At 48.2% G+C, this 27,513-nt stretch overlaps 2 protein-coding genes across 4 annotated transcripts; both read left to right on the top strand.

The window, feature by feature from the left end:
* Positions 1–581: 581 nt before the first annotated feature.
* LOC117677962 (transmembrane protein 17B-like) lies at positions 582–9,747 on the top strand. Its single transcript, XM_087880157.1, has 5 exons — positions 582–678; positions 1,772–1,906; positions 5,472–5,575; positions 7,636–7,749; positions 9,313–9,747. The coding sequence occupies exons 1-5, from the start codon at positions 657–659 to the stop codon at positions 9,586–9,588; spliced, it is 651 nt and encodes a 216-aa protein (XP_087736283.1). The 5' UTR covers positions 582–656; the 3' UTR covers positions 9,589–9,747.
* A 1,532-nt stretch (positions 9,748–11,279) lies between these two features.
* On the top strand, positions 11,280–27,420 carry LRRC74B (leucine rich repeat containing 74B). Of its 3 annotated transcripts, none has more exons than XR_004594862.3 (11): positions 11,280–12,242; positions 14,367–14,529; positions 15,406–15,548; positions 16,733–16,865; positions 17,380–17,586; positions 19,393–19,502; positions 21,341–21,456; positions 24,630–24,708; positions 24,805–24,992; positions 25,726–25,842; positions 26,298–27,420. XR_004594862.3 is itself a non-coding variant. In XM_034438449.3 (11 exons), the coding sequence occupies exons 1-11, from the start codon at positions 12,120–12,122 to the stop codon at positions 26,304–26,306; spliced, it is 1,296 nt and encodes a 431-aa protein (XP_034294340.1). In that variant the 5' UTR covers positions 11,280–12,119; the 3' UTR covers positions 26,307–27,420. The 3 variants fall into 3 exon arrangements, 2 of the variants coding, with proteins under 2 accessions (XP_034294340.1, XP_034294341.2); XM_034438449.3 differs by having other exon boundaries at positions 24,805–24,900; XM_034438450.2 differs by having other exon boundaries at positions 12,085–12,465; positions 24,805–24,900.
* Positions 27,421–27,513: the final 93 nt, after the last annotated feature.

Raw genomic sequence — 27,513 nt, 5'->3', positions numbered from 1 at the left:
CTGTTGATAAAAATAGGATGGCCAACATGATCGCCAACATCCGATGATGGATATGGCACAAGAAGAAGTGCTGCAAGCACTGGCTGGGGAATTCTGGGAGTTGAGTCTTAAAAATTGCCAAGTTTGGAGGCATAAGACTGAAGATGGCTAGGACCACTTTTCAATGCTCTAAATCAGTGTTTCTCAACCTTGGAAGCTTGAAGATGGGTGGACTTCAACTCCCAGAATCCCCCAGCCAGCGCTGCTGGCTGGGGGATTCTGGGAATTGAAGTCCACCCATCTTCAAGCTACCAAGGTTGAGAAACACTGCTCTAAATGAAGGGTTGCAACGGGAGCATAGAGATGGGGGCTTTGTAATCTGGCAACGTCAGTCTCTCAAAGGCCAGCCATTGTCATGTTCTCGTCCTTCCTACTGCACCAGATTAGCCCAGAGCCCTGGCTTGAAGGACAGTTGGGACAGCCTGGCCTGATAATGCGATTAAGCAAAACTACCATCACGTCTCATGTGATCCAGCTGGGGGTGGGGGTGGGGGAGAGGATGATCCTGGGTCGTGTGAGCTGACACTTCCCTCTGGATCTCTGGAAGGCTTGGTGACTTTTGGTGTCTCTCTCTCTCTCTCTCTCTCCCCAGCAACGGCCAGACCTAGGACAGAAGCATGGCTGAGTTCTACCAGCTAGGTACCTGGGATAGAGGGTGGGAGTGGGCTGCCATACAACGCAGGAGGGTCTCACACACCCCCACCCACATTGCAAGGAGGGCTGAAGCCCTCCTGGGTTCCAGTGTGCCCTCCCTGCCCAGTGCTGAAGGCAGGAACGTCAAAAAGGCTGGGTGGTTGGGTGATGGTTCAAGGCTGTAGAGCAGAGATGGGGAAGCTTGGTTTTTTTAATAATTTGTGGACTTCAACTCCCAGAATTCCTGAGCCAGCAAGGTTCCCGACCCCTGCTGTAGGGTCTCAAGACCATCCAAACCATGAATGGCCTTAAAGGGGTCTCCCTCCTGTCAGAGATTGTGGGCAAAGGAATCGAGCGACGGAAGGAAACTCAGTTACCAGCTTGTGCCTCAACACCAGCTCAGCCCAGGAGGGGAGAAACCCCGGAAGAAGCCATTTCTAATCACGTGAAGAGACTTTGACCCGAAGAACGTGCTCTCAAAGGGGCTGGGAAATCCACACTTATGACCATTGCAGCATTCCCGCGGTCACATGATCAAGTTTTGGGTGCTGGGCAACTGACATGCATTTGTGACCGTTGCTGTGTCACACAATCCCCTTTTGCAACCTTCTGACAAGCAAAATCAATGGGGAAGCCAGGTTCACTTAACAACAGAGGCAAGAAAGGTCGTAAGAGGCTTGGTGGTGCAGCGGACTAAAGTGCTGTTAAGTAGCACTTAGCTGCCAGCTGCCTGCAATTACTGCGAGTTCGAATCTCACCAGGCTCAAGGTTGACTCAGCCTTCCATCCTTTCGAGGTAGGTAAAATGAGGACCTGGATTGTGGGGGCAATAAGCTGACTTTGTATAAAAAAAGAACACCGCTTTGGGGGGGGGCGAAAGCCCTACTAAGCAGGTATATACAAAAGTATGAAGGCTATTGCTTAATGCATTGTAAGCCGCCCTGAGTCTCCAGAGAAGGGCAGCATATAAATCGAACCAATAAATAAATAAATAATAAATAAAATGGGGCAAAACTCAGTTAACAGCTGCCTCACTCAGCGATAGAAATTTTGGGGCTCAATTGTGATCGTAAATCGAGGACTACCTGTGTTTACTCCAGGCTGCCACAAAAGGCCCCTTCCTGAAATGGATGCAGAGCTTGCCCAACTGAGGGAGGTTTCATACTTGCCTGGCCTGGCAGGGGGAAGACAGAGGACAGGAGGACCACATCTGGAGCAGGGCCAGGCACACAACGGTGAGTGGGTCGAAAAAGTCAAGATGGTGACCACGGTTGGGTCCTTCGTTTTTAAGATGCATCATCTTGCATACCCTGAAAAGCCCAGCAACAGCACGGGGCCAAATAGAACAGGGTCAAGTGCTACTGTTCTGTCCCCCTTCCTCACACAGGCAAACGTAATACCAAGCACGCCTGCCAATATTTTATTAGGTAAACAGATTAGAATTCTTGGCAGACCAAGGTTTTGGCAGCAAACTGCCAAATGCCTGCCAAGACCGTTTTCACTCCCATAAATAGTCAGTTGACGCCATCACTGACTATTGGGGGCGAATCATTGGCCCCCACGGAGAGGGCCCGCAACTTGGGCGTCCTCCTGGACTCACGGCTGTCTTTAGAAGAGCACTTGACGGCCGTGACCGGGAGGATTTTTCATCAGGTTCGCCTGATTCGCCAGTTGCGTCCCTTTCTGGATCGGGACTCTTTACGCACGGTCACTCATGCCCTTGTCACCTCCCGCCTGGACTATTGCAACGCTCTCTACATGGGGCTCCCCTTGAGGAGCACCCGGAGGCTCCAACTGGCGCAGAGTGCAGCCGCGCGGGTGGTAATGGGAGCGACATGGCGTTCCCATGTAACACCTCTCCTGCGCGAGCTGCACTGGCTCCCGGTGGTCTTCCGGGTGCGCTTCAAGGTTTTGGTTACCACCTTTAAAGCGCTCCATGGCTTAGGACCCGGGTACTTGCGGGACCGCCTACTACCACCAATAGCCTCCCACCGGCCGGTACGCTCCCATAGAGAGGGGCTCCTCCGGGTGCCGTCAGCCAAACAATGCCGACTGGCGGCCCCCAGGGGGAGAGCCTTCTCTGTGGGGGCACCTACTATCTGGAACGAGCTCCCCCCAGAGATACGGAGGATCCCGGATCTGCGCACCTTCCGCCGCGCCTTAAAGACCTTACTATTTCACCAGGCCGGCCTGGCCTAATTTTCCCCCTCTTTATAAAAGATTTTTAAAATTTTAAATATTTTTTAGTATTTATATATTCAATTTTAAATTGGTTTTAAAAGTTTGGGGTTTTAAATTTGTCGGGGCCAAAATTATTTAATTTGATTTTATTCTATTTTTTAAATTTTGTATTGTATGTGTTTTTATTGTTTGGCTGTGCACCGCCCTGAGTCCTTCGGGAGTAGGGCGGTATAGAAATCTAATAAATAAATAAATAAAATAAATAAATAAAGCAGAAGAGGACTTATCTTCAGTCCGTTCCAGGAGCAACAAATTATCCACGAGACAAGAGTTCAATCCATGTTCAGTCCAAAATATATCCAAGCCGAATTTCAGAGATCACGATGTGACTTTCAGGGTTTAACTTTGTCTGTCACAAAGCCTGAAGAGCAATCCCACCCACTTTTATTCCTGGTGGGACGTGGCTCCGTGACTCAGCTCAATCTCTGGCCCTCCCACGCCTCTTCCGTTGCTGCGCACGCTTCTCCCTCCGACGCTGCCTGGGATCAAACCAGGATTCATCATTGTCGCTCCCTATCAATGGGTGTTCCGATATGCCTTCCTCCTGGCACATCCCCAGCTGTTCCTCCTGGCCTTTGGATGGAACCTGAGGCATTGCCAGAGAGGAGGTCCTGGAGAGGGAGGCCTTGTGAGTTCCTCCCCATCACCTTCTGAGTCCTCTTCCTCTGTTAGGACAGGCTTGGGAGTCGGGGTCACAACAGCTACCATGGCCTCCTGCTGAGAGCTGGGTTTCACATAATTTTACAACCGGTTCGTCATACACCGAAAATGTGAGTGTGTGTGTGCACACGCTCGCTTTGCTCACACGCCTTCCCCACATGCACATGGCCTTCCATGCATGCGCTTTGCTTGTGCACGGGGTTTGCACGCACGCACGCAGCTTAGAAAATGTGGCTAAATAGGAGGCATAGTGCCGGGGCAGGTGGGCCCCATCCACCTGCAGCTTGCCACTACCGCCAAATTCCTAAGCAAACTATTAAGGAGGTTCACTTGAGTTCAGGGGTTTTGGCAGGTTGGAGATTTGGGTTCAGGAAATGATTTTGGTCCTTCAAAACCCCATTACGTCATGTGAGTCTTACAAAACTGCTGGCATTTGCATCAGCCAAGCTGAATCATCTTGGCATCTTTTTAAACACTTCGACATTCTGGAAAATTACATTGCTAATTTCTATTCCCAATCAGCCTGAGAGAGCAAGCAGAATGCAATTTTCTGGCAGTTATATTTCAAATTAGGATCCACAGAAAAAGATGTATAATTGCAAGTCACCGTTCAATGAAAAATTGGCATCATTTGATGGCCACCATTTGGTGCCCTTATTTGCCAGTCAAAAGGTGGCACATCTGCTGGTCCCCAAGGCCTCAATGGTGGGTCTGGATCAAAGGGATGTGAAGGGAAGGCCCTTTGGGCTTGGAACTGATTGCACATGTGGGTCCTAAGAGGGAAACCCACTTGGGACACTTTTTTGTGTACTGTAGATCCCACCAAATGCTCAAAAACATATTCAACCCCACTTATGCCAAGGTGGCACAGTGCTTAGAGTGCAGTACTAAAGGCTATTTCTGCTGATCACCGGCTGCTAGCAGTTTGGCAGTTCAGGTCTCACTGGCTCAAGACTGACTCAGTCTTCCATCCTTCCGAAGTGGGTAAAATGAGGATCCAGATTGTTGGGGGCAAGAGGCTGACTCTGTAAACCGCTTAGAGAGGGCTGTAAAACACTGTGAAGTGGTATATAAGTCTATAGGGCTATTGCTATCCTTCCTTCCTTCCTTCCTTCCTTCCTTCCTTCCTTCCTTCCTTCCTTCCTTCCTTCCTTTCTTTCCTTCCTTTCCTTCCTTCCTTCCTCTGCCCACTGCCCACTGCCAACAGTTCAAATCTCACCAGGCTCAAGGTTGACTCAGCCTTCCATCCTTCCGAGGTGGGTAAAATGAAGACCCAGACTGTTGGGGGCAAGAGGCTGACTCTGTAAAACTGCTTAGAGAGGGCTGTAAAAGCACTATGAAGCAGTATATAAGTCTAAGGTCTAAGCTATACATTTTATAGAATTTGAGATGATATTGCAGCCCAAAATGACAGAACATCAGGAAAAACTGGCCAAGTGTAAAAGCAACTTGACGGTGGCTCAGAGTCAGACCCCAAAAAGGGGCTCCTTCCTCGGGTGTCCCAAAGATGCTTTTTTCAGGAGGCAACTGGACTTCCTTGTTTTTTCGTTTGAAGATGTTTCGCTTCTCATCCAAGAAGCTTCTTCAGCTCTGACAGGATTTATAAAGAAAATTCAAAAATTCTGTCTTCGAAATCAAAAACCAGAAAGTCCAGTGGCCTCCTGAAAACGCACCTTTGGGACAACTATGACCTGGATGAGGGAGAATCTCTACATACTTCCTTCAGCAGAGGCTTCCCTGGATTGCTTTGATTCGGATCCTTGTCCTCAACCAGGGGTTAGGACGGAAGGCAAACAGCTTCTTCCATTCTAGGATTTTAGGATTTAAAGGTCCATCACAAAACCAAAGACAGGAAGGAAACCGGTTTTTCCTTTGTGCTTGTTTTTCTGTCCCCCGAAGGCCACACGGTGCTCTCCAGCCTGCCCCTTCAGATGCTGCTCTATTTCAACGTCTTCTTCCTCCCCTTCTGGTGTCTGTCGGAGGCCGTGATGCTGGAGCTGAAGGTAAAGGGCCCTCGGGACAGCTGCTGAGGGTAACTGTCTTCCCCTGCTTGGGAAGGTTGGACTAGATGACCTACAAGGTCCCGTCCAACTCTGTTACTCTGTTAAAAGGTGGAAGGGAGGTTTTCCAGTCTATGGCGTGGCTGGAGCCTGCAAACAGGGCTTATAGTTGGAGGAATCCTGCAGCTGGAGCAGGACAAGGGGCTTAGTCTCCTTAAACCAGTGTTTCTCAACTTTGGCCGCTGGACGATGTGTGGACTTCAACTCCCAGAATTGGCTGGGGAATTCTGGGAGTTGAGGTCCACACATCGTCCAGCGACCAAGGTTGAGAAACACTGCCTTAAACGCTTGTGCATTACTCCCTTTAATTGCAACCTGTAGTAGTCTTTAACACAGGGAATAAAAAAGTTAGAAGAGACCTTGGAGGTCCTAGTCCAGGGGTGTCAAACTCATGGCCCGGGGGACGGATGCATCACGCGCTGGGCACGCCCACACCCAGTTTAGTGAAGGGGAAAAGTCGTGATATGTCAAGTGACAACGATGTGACGACGTGAGTTTGACACCTCTGTCCTAGTCCAACCCCCTGCTCAAGCATTTCAGACAAGTCTCTTAAAAGCCTCCAGTGATGAAGCACCCACAACTTCTGGAGGCAAACAGTTCCATTGGTTTATTGTTAGGAAGTTTCTCCTTAATTCTAAGTTGGGTTTCTCCTTGATGAGTTTTCATCCATTGCTTCCAGTCCTGCCTTCAGGTGCTTTGGAGAATAGGTTGAACCCCTCTTCTTTGGGGCAGCCCCCCCCAATATTGGAACACTGCTATCATGTCACCCCTAGTCCTTCTCTTTGTTAGGCTAGAGTTACCTAGTTCTTTCCGTTGTTCATCGTCTGGTTTAGCCTCCAGTCCTTTAATCATCACTGATCTGAATCATGAATCATGAGCCCACCATGCCATCGTACTGAAAGCTTTAGATCCCTCAAAAGTCTTGCGTTCTCACTACGCTTTTATCTGGATCGAGAGAAAAGTCTTGATCTCATATGAGCAGGCAAGTCAGCAGGAGGCTTATCTTCAAACCTCCCCTGTAACCTGGAAGAGAGGGTTAACTTGAGGGCTCAGATCAGATGCAGAGGAAACCAGATCTGCCTTCAACACAACTCTGAGTAGCTCCATACCCTATTTTATTTTCTTCTGAATGTAAAGATAAATTATTTTAAGAGGTGGCCAGTCCAGAAAGGATGGCTGCTTCCGATATAATAAGGGAAGCTTTCCTCATTACAGTACCAGAAAGGAGGGAAGCACCAGCTGGCTGAATCAAGTCTCTTGTGAGAATGCAGCCAATGAATCTATCGTGGCTTGCTGTTGAATTGCGGCAGGGGTGGGCTTCAAACATTTTAGCAAGGGGTTCTCTGCCCGGTTGCTGGGTGGGCGTGGCCATGGTGGGTGTGGCCTAGTTGGCCTCCTACACCATGGCGGGGGGAGGGGCTTTTTGCCCTCCCCAAGTTCCGGAGGCTTTCCTCGAGCCTCCGGGAGGGCGAAAACGGCCTCCCCAGGCTCTGGAGGCCCTCTGGAGGCCTGAAACCTTTCCCAAATTTCCAGTAGGCCCATTTTTCGCCCTCCCCAAGCCTCTGTGTGCACCCTGCACTTACCTGCATCCAAAACAGGCCGCGTGGGGACTCCTGGGAGGGGCGGGGTGGGGTGGGCGGGGCCAGCCAGGAGTGGGATTTGGGGGTTCTCCAAACTGCACAGAATCTTAGCTAGAGGTTCTCCCGAACCCCTGCGAACCCCCAGCAGCCCACCCCTGAATTGCAGCCAAACAACCCTGGAGCTCTAAAGAGGAGGCTTTCTCAGCCTCTTTTCGAGGTGCAGGCATTGGAGCTGGGGTACACCAGGTGTGTGGGGCTACTCCCTTTTTCTGGCAGGGAGGGCTTCCTTCCCAATAACATCTAAAGATGGACTTTCCATGCTTCCCTTGGGCTGAACAAGGCTCTGGAGGGGGAAAGGAGTAGCGTAGCAGGAGGGGCCCATTGGCAGATACCCCACCCGCATCTCTTTTTATGTCCCCGCAGTTTAGCTTGCTACCCCTTTACTACCAATGCTTGCTGGTTGCTGCGTACCTGACAATTGTCGGAGTGGAATCCGCCCGCCTTTTCCTTGGATACGTTGGGAATTTGCAAGAAAAGGTAAAGAATGACAGGACAGCGAGATGCTGCTCTTAGCTTTCTTTTTAAACACGGGACTCTCATGGCTGGCACGACCCATGCATTTTGTCATGAGATGTCATGGATCCTGTGGTGGTGGAGGGGGAGGGGAGGAAGACAAAAGTCCAGATGGCGCTCACACTCATGCCATCCTCTATGGCACGTAAAAAAGAGCAAGGCCGCCATCTTGGACTTTTTGACTCCCTTCCTATGAAGATTGCTGATGGACCTCATTCCTTCAGATCTACAGAACACGATCTGGACGTCTAGAGTGATCATTTGCTTAAATTACTTTCCAAAAATTGAAATATGGGGAAGGGGAGAGGTTTATCAAGATATGAGGTCCTTTTCTACCCTGTTCCCCCCAAAATAAGACATCCCCTGATAATAAGCCCAATCAGGCTTTTGAGCACATGGCAATAAGGCCAAGCGCTTATTTCAGGATTCAAAAAAATGTAAGACAGGGTCTTATTTTCAGGGGAAACACAGTAGAATGTATTATCCAAAAGAAATATCTAGCCATGGAGAGCCTAAAGGAACTTCTCTAAAGGTGCATCTGGATAGCAATAGCCCTTAGACTTCTATACTGCTTCACAGTGTTTTACAGCTATCTAAGCGGTTTACAGAGTCAGCCTCTTGCCCCCAACAATCTGGGTCCTCATTTTACTGACCACAGAAGCATGGAAGGTTCAGTCAATTTTGAGCCGGTCAGGATTGAACTGCTGGCAGTGGGCAGAATGAGCTTGTGATGCTTGTGGTCTTCCGGGTGCACTTCAAGGTTTTGGTTACCACCTTTAAAGCGCTCCATGGCTTAGGACCTGGGTACTTGCGGGACCGCCTACTCCCTGCAGCTGCAGCCCTGAAAGAGAAGTTGTTGCAGGCCTCTCATATGGGGTGGTTTCAATTGTCCGGGCAAGGCTGCCCTCTGACCTTTTCGGACTCTCCCTGTGGATACACCTGAGCAGGTGTCAAATATCTGGTGAGTTTTCAAAAACACATTCAATTAATCTTAAATATTGAGGCAGAGAAGAGCATTAAGAGGAGCAGACTTGGTTTCAAGGATGCCCAGAGACTTCTGAGATTTGGTTTAAATCCGGGATGAATTTAGGAGACAGGTGTCAGGGTTCCAAGTAATACATCCATGGCAAACAAAACTCCGAGGCAGGTAGATTCCTCGAAGAATACTTTTATTTGGATATATCATATTGGCACAGTTCTGGGGAAAACTGACTCTGAAGGTTCCCATGGTTTTCACCTAAGTAAGTCCCCCCCCCAACAGTCACATGGTCCAATCAAGGTGCCGCCTGGTTGCCTGGTGACATCACTCCTCCTCTCTGACCAGGTGTGAGAATGTCTTTGGTTCCCAAGAGAAAATATTTTCTTTTGGCTACAAATCCCCGGATCTCTCTATTCCCTCCTCCCTATCCCTCAGCTCCAGTGTGGCAACACTGAAGCTCCAAGATGGCTTCAGTCAAATCAGCTTCAGGGTTGACACCAGGTTAGTAAGTACTGCATGGAACCATTCCCCCCCACTGGCTCCCACAGGTTCCAGAGCTGGCTGGATTCGTCCTCCTGTCTTTCGTCATTGAGATGCCCATCTTGCTGTTCATCCTGACGGACCATCAGGTGATCCGGATGCCTCTGGAAATGGCGGTGCATGGCGTCCTCCTCTGCTTCCTCACCTCGGAGATCGTGGCCGCTTCCTTTGCCCTCAAAGACATGGCCAAGCACCTGGCCAGGCAGTTCTACCTGATGCAGTTTGAAGGGCGTCCAGGCAGAGTTCGGCACCAGGAGTTCTGTGAGGGGAGCCAACAGCTCTGAACATGCCCCCGTTTCAGTGCAGGGGCACTAACCATCCACTTCCTGCAAGAAAGAGGAGTCCCTGCCAAAATTAAAATCAACTTTGGACCAGGGGTGGATGGACTCTGGGAACGTCGGTTCCTCTCAGTTTCTTTTCTGGTAAAGTCTGTTTGTTTTGGTTTTGCTAGTTTTTCATTTCTGCGAGTCCAACATTCTGCAAGTCTCTAACAAAATGAAATTCAATGCAGAGAAAAGTAAAGTCTTACACTTAGGCAAGAAAAACCAAAAGTAGACATATAAACTGGGTAAAACCAGGCTTAATAGCAGAAACTGTGAGAGGGATCTTGGAGTCTTAGTTGAATAGTTAAATATGAGCCAGCAGTGTGCGGCAGCAGCCAAAAAAGCCAATGCAATCCTAAATTGCATTAACAGAGGGATTCAATCAAGATCAAGTGAAGTACTAATAACACTCTATAAAGCCTTGGTAAGACCACCCCTAGAATACTGCATCCAGTTTTGGTCACCACACTATAAAAAAGATGTCGAGACTCTAGAAAGAGTGCAGAGAACAGCATCTGCACTGGCTACAAAATCCCCAGATCTTGATTGATCATATGACAAGGGGAAAAAATAATGCACCAACTATATGGGCCACCAGAAATTGCCTGCCATAACCCCAGATGACAAAAGGAAAGTCATGGGATTCAAAACAGCCGCCACTGCAGGAGTGACTGAATCCAGGTCACATGAGAGGCCTCTTCTTGATTGCAATTTTGAATTCCTACACGTTTGGGGGGTAAATTTGTACTTTTGAACATTTGTTTAATGGATGTTCCTACCTGTATTAGGGACTAAATCTGGATTGCAAAATGTGAATCACCACTAGATGGCAGCAATACCCTCTGCTGCCATCTAGTGATCTTTTGTATTTTGGCAGCCCAGATCCCCTCTGTCAGTGTTATTTCTGTAATAGCACACTGGAGAAGTCTCTGTCCCAAGATACGCCCTTGCCTGCAGCCAATGTAACTGTTATCTTCCACTGCCGTGAATAGAATTGGGAACAATGACCTGGAAATGCAGATGACTTGCAACGTCCCTCTTTCCTTAGCCCAAAATATAGCCAAGGATTCAGTGGTGAAATCCAAATTTTTTTACTACTGGTTCTGTGGGCGTGGCTTGGTGAGCGTGGTGTGGCTTGGTGGGCGTGGCAGGGGAAGGAGACTGCAAAATCTACATTCCCTCCCCACTCCTGGGGGAAGGATATTGCAAAATCTCCATTCCCACTCCACTCTGGGGCCAGCCAGAGGTGGTATTTGCCGGTTCTCTGAACCTGTCAGAACCTGCTGGATTTCACCCCTGCAAGGATCCTGGTCATTGCAAATGTCTGTTTTGTAATCCGAAAGGGCCAAAGCAAGCACCAATTCAGGGATTCTCCAGTCCTGAAAACCACCGGAGGAGTAGCAGCAGAAAAACACATCCTGCTCAACTGCCAGCTGGTGCTTAAAAGGCAAAGATGCCGCAGGCGCTTTCCCTGGGCTGTGGACATCCAACCAGCGATGGCCCTTGAAATGCTGGGAGTTGAAGCCCACGATACTGGCAGGCCACACGTTGGACCAGGTTGGCCTGAGACAATAAAAACTGCCATTCCAGCGCAAGAAGGAAAAGCTGCAAGGACTACCAGCCTGCTAATATCGGGGCAGTGGAGGCAAAGCAGCTACAGTATATTGTTGGCGTGGCCCAGTTTGGCAGTAGCTTCTTCACCTTTTGAGGTGCTGCTCTTTTCAGTGGCAGCCAAGGCAAGCTTGCGTTCTTTCTGCTTCTGAAATAAGCCACAAATGTCTGGATTCTCTCAACACCCTGGGCCAAAATCAATGAAACCACAACATGATCTGTGGAATCCAGCTTTCTTCTCCCTGGCCACCATGTGCATCCTCTGTTTTCTTCCTTCCATTCTCTGTGCTGTGGCTTTTGCACGCTGTTCAGAGTCGGGATCAGAACAGAGCTGGAAACGGACCCTGGAGGTCATCTAGTCCAGCCCTCGGCAGGGCCACAGTCTGAGGCTCCGGACTCCCCGGGCGGCCTCTCGCAGGATTCTTGTGGCCCCGCGTCAGTTTGTCTTGCACGACGCCGTCGGCCGCTTGCGTCTGGAAGCGGTGGCCGCAACAGCAGCGGGGACTGAGCGAGGCTTCAGCTTCGCGTCGGTTCCTCCTCGCAGCCGCCAATGTCTGTCCTGGAGGCCGCAAAGAACAGCCTTTCCCTTCAATCCGGGCTGACGGGGCTCCGCGAGGCCGCTGCTTGTCCGCCAGAGGGATCCAGCAGCTCGAGGCCTGTGAGGGAAGGCCGGCCTACTCGAGGTTCCAGAAAGCCCGGCACATGGGTTGCCAAGGCAACGCGAGCGGGAGATCGATAGGTGCCCGGCCCTCCTCCCTCCTCCAATGGTCACGCGCGAATTTCCGGATGCGCCCGCCCCTTCCGCTGCCCGGCTGCCTTCGCCTCCTGCGCGGCGACGCCGTTGCCATGGCAGCAGAGCAGGCTGAGGCCCAGCCGCGCCGATGCCCAAACTGCCGCTCTCGCCGGTGCCCGAGCAGGAGGCCGACGCGGCGGGGGACCGGCTCTCCGGTGGCGCGTCCTCTGCGTCCCTCGCTCCGAGCGCCTCCAGCTCGCGGAACTCGGAGGCAAGGAGGAAGGAGCCGCCTCCCCGCCACACCCCCCCAGCCGATGTCGGACCTCAACTCCCATTACTCCCGAGGCTGGGGATGATGGGAATTGTAGTCCAGCGGGGACAAACTGACGGAATGGGCCGAGTCAAACTGATTTAAAAAAAAGAGGGGGGGGGACCCGGCCGGGATGGTAAACCTCGGCAGCATGCCTGCTGCGGATGAGGGCGGTTGTAGTCCAGTAAGGCTGAAAGTCCGTGAGGAGCAGTGCCGGCTGGGGATGAGGGCAGTTGTAGTCCAATACATCTGGTAGACCGTGGGGAGCTTTGTCGGGGCGGGGGGGGGTTGGGATTGGAGTAGATGACCTACAAGGTCCCTTTCAACTCTGTTAATCTACCTGTCTGAGCAGGGTTGGCTGGGGATGATGGTGGTTACAGTCCAAAAGAGAGAATGCTGCTTTGGGGTTTTATTTTTATTCATACAGGTAGTCCTCGACTTACGACCGAAATTGAGCCCAAAATTTACGTTGAGAAATTGAAGTGAATTTTGCCCCGTTTTATGATTTTTCTTTCCAATTCGTTAAGTGAATCTCTGCAGTTATTAAATGAATAACACAGTTGTTAAATGAATCTGGCTTCCCCATTGACTTTGCCTGTCAGAAGGTTGCAAAAGGGGATAACATGACCTTGGGACACAGCAACCGTTGTAAATACGAACCAGTTGCCAAGTATCCGAATCTTGACCTCGGGGATGCTGCAACGGTCATAAGTATGAAAAATGATCATAAGTCACTTTTTTTTCAATGACGTGACTTTGAATGGTCACTAAACGGGCTATTGTAAGTCAAGGACCACCTCTATTGTCATTCATATTTGATGACATAGCACCTCAGCCAGGCGGGTGGCCTGGTGCCCCCAAGGTGGAGGGTTTCCGCAAAGACACCTGTCTCTCTTTCCAGTCTATTTCGTGCAAATTCCTAGCAAAATAAATATTTTTCAATAATGATGGCCTACCCTCCAGTTTTAATGAGTTTCACCTGACAAAACAAGAACAAGGTGACCGACAGAGGAGAATATTTGTAGCTCAGGCTTAAGAGGAGGGGGCCTTGGTGCTGTCTGAACTTGGTCAACCTCAAAATAAGGTTAAGAGTAAGCTCTCAGCGATCGGAACCTGGCTTGTTCCTGGCTCTGAAAAGCAGGGGGATGTGCATGGAATTACATTGGTAGTCAAATGAAATTAAAAAGTCTGGTGTTGAGCAGGATTACGGTGATTAAACGGTTGAATTAAAAAGAAGAAATGAGTTGTAATAATGTGTAACTGTCCACAGCTCAGGAGATGCATGACAGGAAACCACAAATATAGGCAATTGGGTTTGCTAAATATATTTTCTTTCTAAATATGCTTCTGAAATACCTTGGGCAAGCCACGAGACTGCAGCAATTTCTGCTTTTTATCTTTTTTCATGCAAACGGCTGTTTTCTTGCTTATGTAACCATATAAACCACATAAAGTATAAAACCATGTCGAATAGTCATTTGGGTTCTTCCAGCTTTATAAGTTCTTCCCACTTTTATACAGATCTAAGTAAACATGACTCAGGGAGAATGAAATTTTGCCTCTTTGCTTGTGCCAGGCCAGGCCTAGATTTCCTGCTTGACTGGTGCAAATTTCTTAGCTTAGTATCCATTTTGGGTTTTTTGTTTTCATTGGGAGGTGAAAGTATGTTTCAGAAAGTTACGTTGCAAACTTTAATTACTGGGTTCTTTACTACTTCCTGAGATAAAGTTAGTTAAAGTGACATAATTACAAAATGAGCTGCTTCTTAATCATATTAGCAATAGAGAGGGGGGAACCCTTGAATATTTCCAATGTGGTTGATATATCTATTAGAATATTGAGAGTCTATTTTAATTTATTCTACATCCTGTATTTTTCCCAGGCTGCTTGTCAGAAACCGTATGTTTTATTCAGGTTTCTAAGGCTGCTGTTTTTCCTGATTGGTTGCTGTTCCTAGTTTGAAACAACAAATCTTGCTTTTCAAGGGTTTTGTTAGCTGGACCTCTGTGTCATTCCTTTTTTTTTTTTTTGGATAGAGTTAGGTATGTTCTTACATTTCTGTATCTTGACACGATATTTTATCAGACTTTTTCGAGGTCCCCTGATATATCAGAATCCATCTGCCAGGAGAACAGCGCCTGCTTCTTGAAGAAAGCTTTAAACTATTCTGAAGAAGAAGCTGAGGAAGAAGAATCAGAATCAGAAGACGATCAAGAGGAAGAGTGGGACACAGACCTTGAAATAGAAAGTATGGATTAGACAAGTTGCCAAGCTGCTTACAATTGCCGAGGTTGGGAAACATTGAACTAGAGCCCAGGGTCTTTAGTTCACCTTTAACTGTGGAAGCTCCCTGGGTAACTTTGGGCTAGTCAGTCTGTCTCAGACCAACTTACATCACAAGATTGTTATGGGAAAAATAGAGTGAGCACTATGGAAGCCACCTTGAGCTATTGATGTAAAGGCAGGATATACATGTGTTAAGCAGGTAAACCAAGAAAGAGCTGCCAAGGATAAGTTGGCAACTAAGCAAGCATCAGGTATTCCCTCCCCATCAACCTAATATAAATCTTAGACAATCTCATGAGAATTTGGCCACTCTTTAATTAACATTTGTACCCTTTCATTCTTGTAATTTTTAATTCTGAACATCTGATGCCCTGGTGCAGAATGCTAGGACCTGCAATGCTTTTGAGTGGCCAACCTGCAGTCTGAGCAATGAATATTAAGCCTCTGAAATGAAAGCTTGGCATTGTTAGCCTGGCTTCCACAAATGTGTCTTATTTCTTTTTAAGCCAAGCAATGGTCAGTAGCCATTTTCAAAGCATTGTGACTTTGGTGCAGCTCTTGTGAGTTTCAAAACAAACACACCAAACTCTTTTGTGAATTGCCTTGAGAAAGTCATTATCCCCTCTGTACCTTTTGCATACAAGACCACTGAAAGAGTATCTGGTTCGGTTCAGGCATGTCTCACTGGGGATGATGGTGGGACTTGGGTTGGTGCTACAGTTTTTAAAGTCATCTTGCTCTTGCACTGCCAGAAACTACAGCTGCTTTCTGTATCTGGTTGTCTTGCAGAAAGCCAAGGATGACCACTGCTTTCATTTTCCCCTTTGTCTTGGCCTAGACTCTACAATATGCTATGATCCTGCCGGGAAAGCCAGATACCTTGCGATCTGTCAAGCGTACGGCGTGGTTCCTATCTCTTATTTTTTACGGCATATGAAAGATTCTGAACTGACTCTGAACCATCGTGGCCTTAACCCTAAGGTAATTGCTGCAGGGTGTCCTCTTCTTTTGGCCCGGCCACTTCAGGACTTGCTTTGCACTCTGCAAGTATGAATCTCCTCACTGCCTTTGAATATTCTCTCTTCCCCCTCTCCTTTTTTCCATCTGCATTGCACTTGGGAATATTATATTTCTTTACAGAGTTATACTCAAGGAGCATTACGGTACCAACACTACATCGGTGCAGAAATATGTAGGTGCCTGATTAAATTTTACCTTCAAAACTAAAAATGTTCCAGGTGTCTTATGGAGAAAAATGAGTTAAACACACCTAAAGACAATACAGTTGTTAGTAGCAATTTAATCAACATAAAATAGAGAAACAAAATGGACCAGTTGAAACGACAAAGTGGTAAAGAGATTCTTGCCTGCCACTGATAAGAGGGCAGAGCAGGCTTCTATCAGAACACAGAGCTGCTACCCACTAAGCCTTTTATGAGGAGAGCCAGAGGGTCGCCTGATGAAGCATGCAGAGAAGAGAGGTCCAATCCTTCATTCTGTAACTTTTGGTAGGCACCTGTTTCAGTTTGTGACCATTTGTCTCCAGGGAGGATGGTTCTGTACTTTAAACAAGGTCTAAAGTTACTGGGCCAGTTCCTGTCCAAGCAGCCTCCAGGGCCTTAGCCATCTCAGCTAAACGGCACTTATGGAGTCAAAGGCAGCAGGTGCTGCTGGCATATGATGGAGCCCCACCCCCACCTCCTTCCCAAGGCCTGTGCTTGATCTATATGGGAAACAAGAGGCCAGATGCTCTCATGTGGCAGTAGAGCTTTGCTGCCCACTTCCAGGCTGCAGATCAGGAGATGTGGCCTCATTTTCTTTTCATGGCTGCTGAAATAATCCACTAGGATCTGCAGTGCATGTCACTGGGAGGTGAGCCTGAAGGCAAAACTGGATGGGGCTGTCTCTGCCGAGCACCTCTTCTAACCCTTCATTTCCTTCTCTCTTCCTTATCACAGGTGTTGCTTGGCTGGAGGTTTAAAAAGGCCCCTCGCTAATGGCTTTTCAGTTTTGGCAGAGCCTCTTGTGAAATTAAGGAAAGGCCATGCCAGCTCCCTCCCAGTTTGTCTCTCCCAGGCCCCCAAACCTTGACCACTGCCAAAGGACTGGGCTAGAGCCCAGCATTCTGCCCTCATAGCTCTTCCCTCCTCTGCCTCTTCTTTTAGGCAGTCAAGGCTCTCGCTCTTTCCCTGACCAGCAACACGTCCATTGTGAAGCTGAACCTGTGTGACAACGGGCTGGATGGACACGGAGCAATTGCGATGGCGGAGATGTTAAAGGAAAATTGCTACATTTCAGGTGCACGTCTTCATTGGGAGATTCTGAAAATTGTTTCAGGAGGCAAAATGGGGAGTCCATGTAATCCGTAGCCTTGAGGTATTTTGGGTTGGTTGTTAAACCATTGTCAGATCCCTTCTAAAATTTCCAGTTTTAAAAAGCAAAGACTTACTCTTTTCATATAATATAGCAGTAAAGCTTGAAGCTGTGTTGAAACAGTTCATAAGAATTTAGACCTCTTGACTTTTACACCTGGCAATCCAAGCATAAGGATTCCTAATGAAATAGTGGCTTGTAAATTTGTTTATTTGCTTTACAACATTTATGTGCTGCCCCCAAATAAAGATGCCATGTTTGATGGGTTGAGATGGGGAGTGTCTTTCTCCAAGGGATTCTCCACGAAACCAGTTGTAGCCTTTGTCCAGCTTTCATTCCTGGTCAAAGGAGGGATTGAGGAACAAAGACATGTTGGGCTAATGGATCTGGGGGATTTTGCATGATGAGCCAGCTAGAGATCAACCTTTTTTTCTTTCAGAACTTGATTTATCAGAGAACAGAGTCGGGATGAAAGGGGCAGAAGCTCTGTCCACAGTGCTTCGGGAAAATCCAGTTCTTGTGACCATGAAACTTTCAGGAAATGAATTAAATGACAGGGCAGCCAAATACCTGGCAGATGCTTTAGTGACCAATCAGAAAGTAGAGCACCTTGATCTGAGTCATAACATGCTCGGAGAGATAGCAGGTAAATGTCATAGAAATTTGGCTGTGTGTGGGGAGCGCTGTGGGGAGCACTGTGTAGCACATGTGAGAAAGACACACATCTACGTAGACATGCAATTTGTGTGTTTATGGCCCTTTGGTTTCTAGAACACCACATACCTTTAAAGGAATATGAATTGTTAAATTAAGGGCCAGCTGTGGTTTTCATAAGCTAAGAACTAATCATTAAAGTTTACTGTTGTTGGGAAAGAATTGCTGGCCTGTGACTCCTGCCCACCTTCCCTACCTCTCTCTCTCTCTCTCCCTCCCTCCCTTCCCCCTTTTCTTCCCTTGTTACCTGCTGTGGCTTGGAATCTCCTTCTTTGCCTCACCCCATGAGAGGTTTTGACTTCCCACCAGCCCCACCTCTTTCTTCTCCTTATGTTTTGAAGAAGACTTTGTGATATGATGGAGAACAGGCGGGGACAAAAGGAAGAGAGAGAGAGTGTGCAGAAAATAGGGAAGAGCTACCAAAGTTGAGAAAGCGAAAAAGAAAATTAAGGTAGGGATTAGAAAGTTGGGCTCACTTAAGTTTCTGTCTGCCCTTTAAGATATGTAAAATGATATGTAAAACTAAAATTGTGTAGGAGTAATTAAAAGCAATACAAAAGGATTATCAAAATAATTTATTTAGCATATGGCATATCACACATGGACTAGGAGTATAAATTAACAAGTCAAAATAATACGAATAATAGAGAGAGAGACAAAGCCAGAACTGGGAAAATAAAAAGTACACATGTATTGCTGAAAAGCATTACAATTAGCTCCTGATAAAATTTTTCTGAGGGGAGTAGTCCAGAAAAAGTATAAAAAGCCAAGTCAGATCTTTGAGTTGGGTTCAGTTACCTACAGACATTGTGTTCTTGGGGGGGAAAAATACAAAGGGGGCTGTTAATGTTTTCTTGTAGGACATGTGGCCAATTTACCAGTCTGAGATTTTCAGAGAAAATCTGGAAATGTGTCTCCCTAGTGCTGGCCAAAGTTTCCCTTAGCTTTATATGACAGCAAGGTCAGCCAGAAGCTGCATCCTGCTGGGGCAAAGTAAAGGTTATGTTTCCTCCAAAACCCACCAGAAACTTTCTCTTAGATCTTCAGTCCAATTTGTGGAAATCTTAAACTACCTGAGGAGAACTGGGCTTCCACGCCGCACAGTTTAAGCAACTTTGCTCTAAACTTTGTCGTGGGAGCAGCTAGGCTGACCCGAGGGAGAATAAAACCTCTTCATGTCATGACGTTGATCACCAGAAAGCCGTTTCTGGAACTCTCTGGGGATTCCCACAAGCAGGTGCTCCTCAGAGTTCCTGGCTCTATGGGAATCTCCTCTTCCTACTGCTTGCAGATCCTACTATCCTTCCCTTCTTCCTCTGTGAGCTGAAAACTCTGCTGTGGTGAGAAGAATTGCTTTGCGAAAATTCAGCAGAAAAAGCCACATTAGGTTGGAGAGCCATAGCAGACTTATATACCGCTTCACAGTGCTCTCTTGAGTGGTTTACAGAGTCAGCATGTTTCCCCCAACAATCTGGGTCCTCATTTTACTGGGTCCTTGGAAGGAGGGAAAGGCTGAGTCAACCTTGAGCCAGTCAGGATCGAACTGCTGGCAGTTGGCAGAATTAGCCTGCAATACTCATTCTCGCCACTGTGCCACCACGGCTCCTGTATGGGGAGAGGCTGCTACTGTAAACGTGGGGTGGGACCCAAGAGGGTGTCGTTCTTTTGCAAAGCCTCCCTCAGTTTGACGTTTCAGGCCTCTTTCCCATTTCTTGTGTCTCCATCTACACTGAACCAGGAGAAGCTCTTGGAGTGGCCATGGTGGAAAATGTGGGGCTGAAGGAACTCAACCTCAGCTGGAACAACTTTCGGGGCCGAGGAGCAGTGGCTGTCGCCAAAGGCTTGGGGGTAGGAAAGGAGACTTGGCTCGAGAGTTTTCCTGAGGGATAAAGTTGTAAAGCATAAGATGTTATATCACCCCCTCTGTCTTCTAAAGTGCAAATAAGTCTGAAATAATTTGGCCTTGCTCGGTCTAGTGCAGTGTTTCTCAACTTGGTAGCTTGAAGATGGGCGGACTGCTGGGGGATTCTGGGAGTTGAAGTCCACCCATCTTCAAGCTTCCAAGGTTGAGAAACACTGGTCTAGTGCATAGTGCAGAGGTAAGCAACTATGGCAGCTAATGTTTTTGATTGTTTTAATGGTTTTTGCTGTGTTTATTGTTTTAAAATGTTTTAAAGATTTTAATTGTAATATAAGTTTCTGAATTGTGAGCTGCCCAGTAGTGTTTGCCGGGATGGGTGGCTCTAGAAATCAAATGAATAAACAAACAAACAAACTTTTACAACCTGTGGATTTCAACTCCCAGAATTCCTGGGAATTGAAATCAACAGGTCTTAAACTTGCCATAGTTGCCCACTCCTGGTCTAGTGGCATCACAATATCACAGGCCACATTTCCTGTATCTCCCAGCCGAGAATAAGGGAAAGTGTGCAGTGTGCAGCCGTCGTCAAACAAGCGAATACAATCCTGGGCAAGATCATGTGAAGTATTAGTGCCGCTTTATAAAACCCTAGTAAGACCACACACCTGGAATACTGCAACTAGTTTTGGTCACCATACTACAAAAAAGATGTTGAGACTTTGGAAAAAGTTCAAAGATGAGCAACTAAGATAATCAAGGGCCTGGAGACTAAAACACACAAAGAACAGCTGCAGGATTTGGGTTTGGCTAGTCTAGAGAAAAGAAGAATTAGGGGTGACATGATAGCAGTCTTCCAGTATTTGAGGGGCTGCCACAAAGAAGAGGGGGTCAAATTATTCTCCAAAGCACCGGGCCGGGGGGGGGCAGGACAAGAAACAATAGTTGGAAACTAATCAAAGAGATTATAAGGCCAGATCCTGAAGATGAAACTGAAATACTTTGGCCACTTAATGAGAAGGAAGGATTCACTGGAGAAGAGCTTAATGCTGGGAACGATGGAGGGCAAAAGAAGAAGGGGACGGCAGAGAATGAGGTGGCTGGGCTCTGGGGGATGATAGAGGATAGGAAGGCCTGGAGGAAAGTTGTCTATGGGGTTGCGATGCGTTGGAGATGACTTCACAACTAACAACAACGAAAGAGAGAAGCAACCTGGAATTAAGGAGAAATTTCCTAACAGTGAGGATCTTGGAGTGTTGGTGCTGATGAACAGACAGAATCCTACATTCCTCCGTGTGTGTGTGTGTGTGTGTGTAAACTATGGTCAAAAACATCAAGAGGGCGACCCTGATGAAGCAAGTGAAGAATCTCTGCCTGCTGTTTACACAGACCGGATTAAAAAATCAGGTGGAGCTTCAGTGGTATCCATCTTAATTGTTTTTGACTATACCTTGTGGAACACTCCTGAATTCCTTTTCAGTATTCCCTGGGTTTGAAAGAATAAAACCAACATATTTAGGGGAACATAGCTTTTTAAGCCAAGAGGGTTAACCACCTAAATCAGTGTTTCTCAACCTTGGCAGCTTCAAAATGGGTGGACTTCAAAGCCCAGAGTTCCCCAGCCAGCTATGCTGCCAAGGTTGAGAAGCACTGACCTGGGCAGGAGAAGAGATACCCTGTTTGGAAAGAAGCAAATCTGGAGTGGATGAAGGCCCGGGAACTTTCTGTCAGGCTGTGGCTTGTGATTAGAAGCTCTAGATGGCAAGCTTTGGTCTCCTGTGGACACTCCACCTTCTCCAAGCTCTGCTAACTCTTGTCTTCTCCACAGGGGAATATATTCCTTCGAGTTCTTGATCTGTCATATAACGGCTTTGGCAACAGTGGTGCAGCTGCACTGGGGGCAGCCCTGAAAAGCAACGATGTGCTGGAAGAACTCCACATTGGGTAAGGAGACATATGTGTGTGCGTGCCTGCACTTCCTGAGTGCCGAGAACCATTTCTTAGTCATCCTCGACACAAGCCAGGAAAGGGAATAGTTTCTAGGATCTCCATATTGCCATCAGGACAGTTGAGACTGAGGCCATCAGGTGAGTTTCCAGCAAAGGTTGGATTTGAATCAGGGATCTCACCTGCTTAGGGGGAGGGGGGAGGAGAAACTGGCAGTCTCTTCTTCCCCGTCTTGCCCTCTGTCCAGGCTGCCCAACCAGAACAGAACAGACTTAACAGAGTTGGAAGGAACCTTAGAGATCTTCTTGTGCAACCCCCTACTCAAGCAGGAGAATCTATACCAGTGGTGGCTAACCTTTTTGCCATCCCGTGCCAGGAGGGGGCGGGGTGGGGCGGGAGAGGTTCACATGCGTACGTGCCCACACCCATAATTCTATGCACCCTGCCCTGTGCATGTTCGCGCAATCCCCCCTCCCGCCCCCTCCTGGCACACGATGGCCCGGTAGGCCTGTTTTTCTTTCTCACCTGGCTCCAGATCCTCTCTATGCATCTGGGGAGGGCGAAAACAGCCTTCCCCACCCCCTAAGAGGCCCTCCGGAGGCCTGAAACGGCCCATTTCCCAAGTCTCGGTTGGGCAGGAAGTGACTTTTTGCTGTCCCCAGCCTCCAGAGACTCCTAGAGGGGCTGGGGACAGCAAAAAAGTCACTTCCTGTCCAACTGGGAGTTGGGAAATGGGCTGTTTCAGGCCTCCGGAGGGCCTCCGAGTGGGTGGGGAAGGCTGTTTTCGCTCTTCCCAGATGCATAGAGAGAATCTGGAGCCAGGTGAGAAAGAAAAACAGGCCTTCCCCATCCCCCAGGCCCTCTGGGGGCCTGTTTCCCTACTTCTGGTTGGCCCAGAAGGCCCGAAAACAGCTGGCCAGCGCGCACATGCGCGCCAGAGGTGAGCTGGCGTGCCCACTGATATGGCTACGCGTGCCACAGGTTTGCCATCACGGCTCTATACCATTCCAGACAAATGACTGTCCAGCCTCTTAAAAGCCTTCAGAGATGGAGAGCCCACCACTTCTGAAGTTGTGGATGCTCCATCACTGACACCTGCAATCAGTCTTCCTGTGGTGTAGCATTTAGGGCACTCAGGGAAAAAATTGTTTGATGGGCTAGTGTTGAGAATGAAACAAGTAGGTTGCGTCCCTTTTACGCTCAGTCCAGGTGCCATATGTCAGCAGGCTGAGCTGAATTTGTGGCCTCTTGCCAGCCAGAGAGGGAGGAACCTGGGAGGGGCTGTGCCTGGATCACCCAGTGCTGTAAGGCAAACCGAACGTTATCTCCTTGTTGCTTGGGTGATGTGTGACCCTGGTAATTGCAAACCATGGCTTAGCTTGAGATACCAAGCCAGCCAATTAAGCAATTTGGGGCTCACCACCAGACTCCGTGTTCCACCCTACAGAAGAAGAATTATAAGCCTGGAGTTAGCGACAAAATGCTGCTTCTTAAGAAGCCATTTTCCTTTTCTGTTTTGGTGAAATAAAGTATTAAATAACCCTTAAAAAAAAGGCAAAGTGCAACATCTGAGGATAATCTCAGAAGCTAGACTTAAGATTTTCTGTAACCAGAAAGTGAATTCTTGTGAACTGAGTGGTTCTTCAAATTTTTGGGGGAGCTTGACATCCTGCTTTCAGATAACCGTGGGCTGCCATGCAAAAAAAAATCCAGCAGTCTTGTTCTCTTTTCCTCCAGAGAACAGGGCCAGAAGAAAGGTGTGGGGGTTGCAGAATTCCGTCAAATTGTGGATAGCCAGCTTGGGGCCTGGGCTGCCCTCTCCCTCTTTGCTGGATGACTGTTTGCATAGGATTCTGCTGCACTTCCAGACTCTCTCAATTTAATGGTTCTTGGCAATCCTCGCAGAGATGAAGCTGCCTTGTGTGGGGCAAAAACTCACGGAGCCTCAGGAAAAAGCAAAGTTTTTTTCCTTCTTCAACTACTAGTAGTTCAGCTACTGGAAATGGAACACAGAACATGGAAATCTAGTTGGAAATGCTGGGAATTTAGTTGGACATCTTACGTACTGACTAGGACAGTGATGGCTAACCTTTTCCAGACTGAGTGCCTAAAGTGTGTATGCGTGAACCCTCAAAATGCAATGTGGGTCCCCGCGCATGTGCCCTGCCGCTCGCATGCACGTGCGCCCCCCACATGTGCCCCACCCCCATGCATGCGCTTGTGGCCTGTGCATGCACCCCGTCTCCGCACATGCATGTGCGCCCCACCCCTGTGCATGTGCATGCGCCCCCAGCATGCGCCTTGCCCCCCTCGCATGCATGCTGTCAGCACTTCAACCTGCATTTACTCTAGTGCTGACATAAGAAGGAGAAGAAGGGGCAGCTGGCAAGAGGACGCTTGACTTCTCACCTACTTATTTTCCCTGAAGATAATGTCCCCTAGGAGATGAGATGGGAGGGGGGACATTCCTGGGAGCTGAAGTACTAGATATGGGGAGAGTGATTTGGAAGAGGGCCAATGAGACGCCGAGAATTGGGGAACGGAAAGGGAAGGTTTGGGGTCAGGAAGTCAGTGTTGGCTACGCCACAATCAGGGACAGGTTGTCGTGCTTAATAAAATGAAAGATTTCTTCAAAGACTATTTGTTTGGAAATGCAATTTATTTTATTTGAGACGACATCGAAACCTGACACATGCTTCCCCACTCATGTGTCTCCCCCATGCATGCTTTGCAGATACCCAAAGACCAGCTGGTCAGCGGGAGGCACATGTATATGCACGGCAGAGCTGTGCCCACAGAGAGTGTGCCACCTCTGGAACGTATGCCATAGGTTTGCCACCACGGGACTAGGAACTCATGCGATTATGGGAAGAAATTGAGCCAAATTTGGGCAGCCACTCGGGAGTGTTTTCCTCAGAAGGGAATGTTTGCAACTTAGTTCCTTTCCTGCTTCCCTAATTGGGCTCTTTAGACCCGAACCAAACTCTACAGTGTTTTAAATGTATTGACCAAGAGGGAAGATTTGATCTTTTGTCATAGCAGGTAGATCCTGTGATATATATATTTTTAAACTTACTTCCAACAGCAAGCTAGTGTGGGCCAGCGTGGATGGGCATGCAGGAAGAGAGAAAGTGGGGGGACTTTTGAGTGCCTTCTCTCTTTATTCTCAGGAATAATCGCATTGCCTTGGAAGGCGCCCTCGCGCTGGCTTTGGGCCTGAAAGGAAACAAGATCCTGAGGAGACTCAAGGTGAGCAGCTTTTGGGAAGGTGACACTGAGATCCAAATAGCCCTGCCAGGTAGCTAATGCAGAGGGTGGGCCCCTCTTCTTTCCTGTGCCCTGCAGATGTCCAGGAACCCCATCCAGAACGAAGGCTGCCTCGGGATCCTCAAGGCCATCCGAACAAATCCCGGAGCTGCAATGGAACTTCTGGATTTTTCAGTAGGTGTTGGTCAAAGAGGGGAAAAAACTGGCTGATCTGAAATGACGATGCAGGATTGTCAAAATGGATGGGGAACGGAACACCCTTCGTTGTGAGTTCCCAAAGGATGGTGATTTTGTGAAGTTGTGAGTGGCACACAAAGTAAAGGGAAATCCAGATAAGAAATGCTGGGTTGTGCTGTGAGCAGATGAGCAGGCCTGTAGGCAGGAGGGGCAGGAGATTAAAGGGAAGAATGCATTTGTGAAATTAATGCAACTGCACAGAGTGCGGGAAAGGAAGGGCAGCCACGGCTCAGAAGTAGTTTGCATTTCTTTCTTCCAGGATGCCTGTTCGCCTTCCTAATTTCCTTCTGGTCCCTCATCCGGGTATCAAGCAGACCTGCCCCTGCTTTGCTTCCAACCCTAGAGTAGGTTGCAAAGTTAGGTTAAGGTTAGGCTAATGCCTTACGGAAGGTAAAGCATATTTACCGACTGGAATGCAGCAGGGCCAAGTGGGGGAAGCATAGACAGGGAAGGCCGTTTCCTTAAGACCCGAAGATGAGGTTTCCAGCTCCACACTGCACAGCACCAACCGGGCCTTGGTCTGATCCAAGAAGGATCATTTCTGTCCTTCTCAGGTAGAAGAGGCCGCAGCTGGTGCGGTCCCTGTCTTCAGGTGAACCTGCCTCACCTGGCTGCCTCCCTCCCTCCCTCCCCTGGCCAGAAGCAGCCTTGCTTTGTGGCCGTTTGTTGGATTGCAAGGGAACCTTGCTCTGTTCTAATCTGGCCTGAGACTGCGGCAGCTTCGGCTCCGACCTGCTCACTGCCCAGAATTCCTCTTTTCAGGCAATTGTGGTGAAGCAGGACTTTGTCCGGGCGTGTGAAGCTGTCCAAGAACTTTTCCCGAGCCTTCTGATCCACCATGATGGAACCACTCGCTTGTTCAGAAGAAAACTTTCAAAGGTGCAGCAAGTAACTTCGCTTCTCTGGGGAACCGGCTTGTCTTCCCATGGCTAGATGCCCTAAATACAGGGGTCCCCATCTTTGGCAACTTTAAGACTTCTGGACTTCCAACTCCTAGAATTCCATGCTGGCTGAGGAATTCTAGAAGCTGAAGTCCACAAGTCTTTAAAGTTGCCAAGTTTGGAAAGCAGTGCCATTGACTCCTTGGTCAACTTACAGATACAGATTAACAGAGTTGGAAGGGACCTTGTAGGTCATCTAGTCCAACCCCCTGCCCAAGCAGGAGACCCTACACCATTTCTGACAAATGGCAGTCCAATTTCTTCTTGAAATTCTGTTCCATTGGTTGATTGTTCTGTCAGAAAATTTCTCCTCATTTCCAGGTTGAATCTCTCCTTGTTCAGCTTCCATCCATTATTTCTTGTCTGGACTTGTGCGTCTTCTCACATTTGCAGGTTTCCTAAAGAGATTCCTGGTGGCCCTGGAAGATCCGCCTTTTCTTGTTGACGTCCCAGATGGGAGCACCCCGTGAAACGTCTGGTGATGCTTGATAGAGGTCCAGGCTTTGTGATCCCCTCCCCACCTCCATGCTTCTCTTTGTGCTAGAACCAGCATGTTGTGTGAAATGCGCCTTTTCATATGCTGAATGATTGTGGCAGGGATCTGCTTCCAAGGATTTTGGCATCCTGCTCATAGCAATATGAGGGGATTCGTTGGCACAGGAGGCGAAAGCACTCCTAGCAATTTTCCCTTCGAGGCAAAACCCTCCAGTGATTGTCTGAGCCGACCTCAATTGAGGCTAACAGGAAGCCGATAAAAATCTGGGCAGGAACTTTGGATGCATTCTGTGGAGTTTGGAAACTGCTCTTCTATCCAAAACTCTGTCCCGGTACTTTTAGCCAAATTGTTTTGTGTGCCATCCTCAACAGCAACCTTTCCTCTTGCACAATTTGCGCAGCTTCCCCTGAAAACATTTCCAGGATTGCCAGGATTGTACAGCATGCTTCCTGGCTGGACATGGTCCCAGAGGAAGTAGTCTCGTCCCCCACATCTCAGGCAGCCCAGCCCTGATGGCCAGCAGGTGAAGGTGACCTAGGTGGGCGTGGGCGTGGCCTAGTCAGCCTCCTGCACCACAGTTGCGGGGGGGGGTTGTCCTCCCCGGGCTCCGGAGGTTTTCCTCAAGCCTCCAGGAGGGCAAAAAACGGCCTCCCCAGGCTCTGGAGGCCAGAAATGGGTGGAGCCGAGAGAAAGCTGAAGGAAGAAGGCAGCAAGGGTTGGGGAGAGAAGAAGGGTACCCCCACCCGGCCCAAAAAATGTGTGGGTCAAGCAGTGGATTACTTCCAGGCTGATTACTCGATATGGGGCCATTTGTAGTAAATAATGTATCTCACTCCAGTTCTCTTTTTATTTTATTTTTTATTTTTCTTTTTGTAAACTTCAGTTTTGCCAATCTTGTCAGAGAAATATTGTATTGTTGTTAAATTGAGATGTATTCTGCCCAGAATCACTTTGTGCGAGATGGGCGGCTGTATAAATTTTAATAAATAAATAAATCTAAATCTATACACATCCCTAAAACTCTGGGGTCTGTAACCTCTAGCTGGGTGAAAAGGTACATCATAAGCCAAAACTTTTTCAGCCAGTATGCTTCAGATGGGCTAATTTACAGAA

The sequence above is a fragment of the Pantherophis guttatus genome, chromosome 17 (genome assembly GCF_059756535.1).
Source record: "Pantherophis guttatus breed Tessera chromosome 17, ASM5975653v1, whole genome shotgun sequence".
Taxonomy (NCBI): domain Eukaryota; kingdom Metazoa; phylum Chordata; class Lepidosauria; order Squamata; family Colubridae; genus Pantherophis; species Pantherophis guttatus.
Note: the sequence above shows the minus strand (reverse complement) of the source record. Positions and strands in the feature narration are given on the sequence as shown.